The 1,683-nt window shown below is 46.0% G+C and overlaps 1 protein-coding gene across 1 annotated transcript; it reads left to right on the top strand.

Annotated features, from left to right (window-relative positions):
- Positions 1–971: 971 nt before the first annotated feature.
- On the top strand, positions 972–1,478 carry MSGN1 (mesogenin 1). The gene has a single exon (XM_038743897.1). The coding sequence runs from the start codon at positions 972–974 to the stop codon at positions 1,476–1,478; it is 507 nt and encodes a 168-aa protein (XP_038599825.1).
- The last annotated feature ends 205 nt before the right edge of the window (positions 1,479–1,683 follow it).

The following is a 1,683-nucleotide window of genomic DNA, read 5'->3' as shown; positions in this document are numbered from 1 at the left end:
AAGGAGTTCCTCAGAAGAAATGTGTGAAGCACTGGTAATGAAAAGAGGTTCTAGAGAGTTGAGAAGTGTGCATTTCAGAGTAATGAGAACAACAGGAAGAATCTGAAGGCTCATGGTGCTTGTTAGGCAAATTGGAGGGTGAGGGGCGGGAAGGGAGAAACTGAGGCATGAAGAGGATGTACTACCTCTCCTGGTTTAACTTCTCAGGAATGTGGGAGAAGAAATATAATAGCAATTGATCAATCAGTACTGAATCAAGCCCTTGGGAGAGTACAATAACAATAGAGTTGGTAGACATAATCCCTGCTCATAAGGAACTCACCAGCCTTAGATTTAGGACTTGGAAGTCTTTGAGAATTTATGCCATGATGAAAAAATCTGAGATCCATTAGACATCAAATTAAGAACAACTGAAAAAGGATTTTTGAATTTTGGGTGTGTGTGCACAACATCTAAGTGCACATTTGTAGAAAAGATATTTTCCCTTTAAATGTAGTCTCTAAAAAAAGTTTCCTGGCTGTCACTACCTCTTCATTTACCTCTGCATTTTTGTAATACAGAATCTCAATCCACAGTTAGGGCCTGTCAGACTATCAACTTGTGAAACATAGCCTTGTTTTCTTTGACTCTCTCATTAATTATTTCCACAATACAATGTTAGGTCTAGTTATGGAGTCTTAATTGGTTTAGTTACAACAAGATAATCCTTTTTTTTCTTCTCCTCTGACCCTTTTTTGTTTAAAGGCATTTTAGCTGGGAGATGATAATTATCAATGAGGAGAAAACGACACATCAGGAGTTCATTTTCCATCCTAGCACTTTGTTTCTCCTTTGAACTCCCCTCACCCAACCCTCTTTCTCACTTCCCCACTTCTCCCTAAACCACCATAAAAGGGACCCTTCCAGCCAGAGACCTCAGACTCTGTCTACTTGCCAAGGGATTTACCTCTTTCGACACCCACGGGATCAGAATGGACAAATTGCACGAGAGTCTGCTGAACCTGGAAGATGGCCTGGACTCTGCTCACTCTGCCTTTCTCTCCTCTTGGGACTGGAAAAATGGCCAGGGGAGCTTCGACCCGAATCGCCTCACCTCCCCTCGAAGCCTGTCTCCGGCACCTTCTTTCGAATCCTCTTCTTCGCCTGGCCCGGCTCTGGTGGAACTCCCTTGCAGCCACGGTGACAATCTGGTGGGGTACAACTTGTTGGATTCACCTCCTTATCTGCAGGACTCTGGGCAGCCCAAGGGTCACAAGGGCGTCAAAGTGAGGATGTCAGCCCAGCGGAGAAGAAAAGCCAGCGAGAGAGAGAAGCTCAGGATGCGGACCTTGGCCGATGCCCTCCATACCCTCCGTAACTACCTTCCTCCCATCTACAGCCAACGAGGTCAGCCACTCACCAAGATACAGACTCTGAAATACACCATCAAATACATCGGTGAACTCACAGACCTCCTCAACAGCGTCAAACGGGCCTAGGCCCCAGAGGGAAATTCTCCAAGGGAAAGTCAATGGTAAAAATCGGCGGAGGATGGCAGAGCTTATCGGTCTGGTGGGAAGAGCGGAAAACCCGTCAGGGTGTTTGATGTCTTAGGGGCCCACGTGCTTGGACGATATACTGACGTATTGTAGATCTGCTGACTGAGAGACTCAAAGGAGATATCGGAAGCAGTCCGATGCATCT

This window comes from Tachyglossus aculeatus, chromosome 1, assembly GCF_015852505.1.
Source record: "Tachyglossus aculeatus isolate mTacAcu1 chromosome 1, mTacAcu1.pri, whole genome shotgun sequence".
Classification (NCBI taxonomy): Eukaryota; Metazoa; Chordata; class Mammalia; order Monotremata; family Tachyglossidae; genus Tachyglossus; species Tachyglossus aculeatus.
Note: the sequence above shows the minus strand (reverse complement) of the source record. Positions and strands in the feature narration are given on the sequence as shown.

Coding starts and splice junctions, on each gene's coding strand:
- MSGN1 (XM_038743897.1), top strand. CDS start 972: ATGGACAAATTGCACGAGAGTCTGCTGAACCTGGAAGATGGCCTGGAC.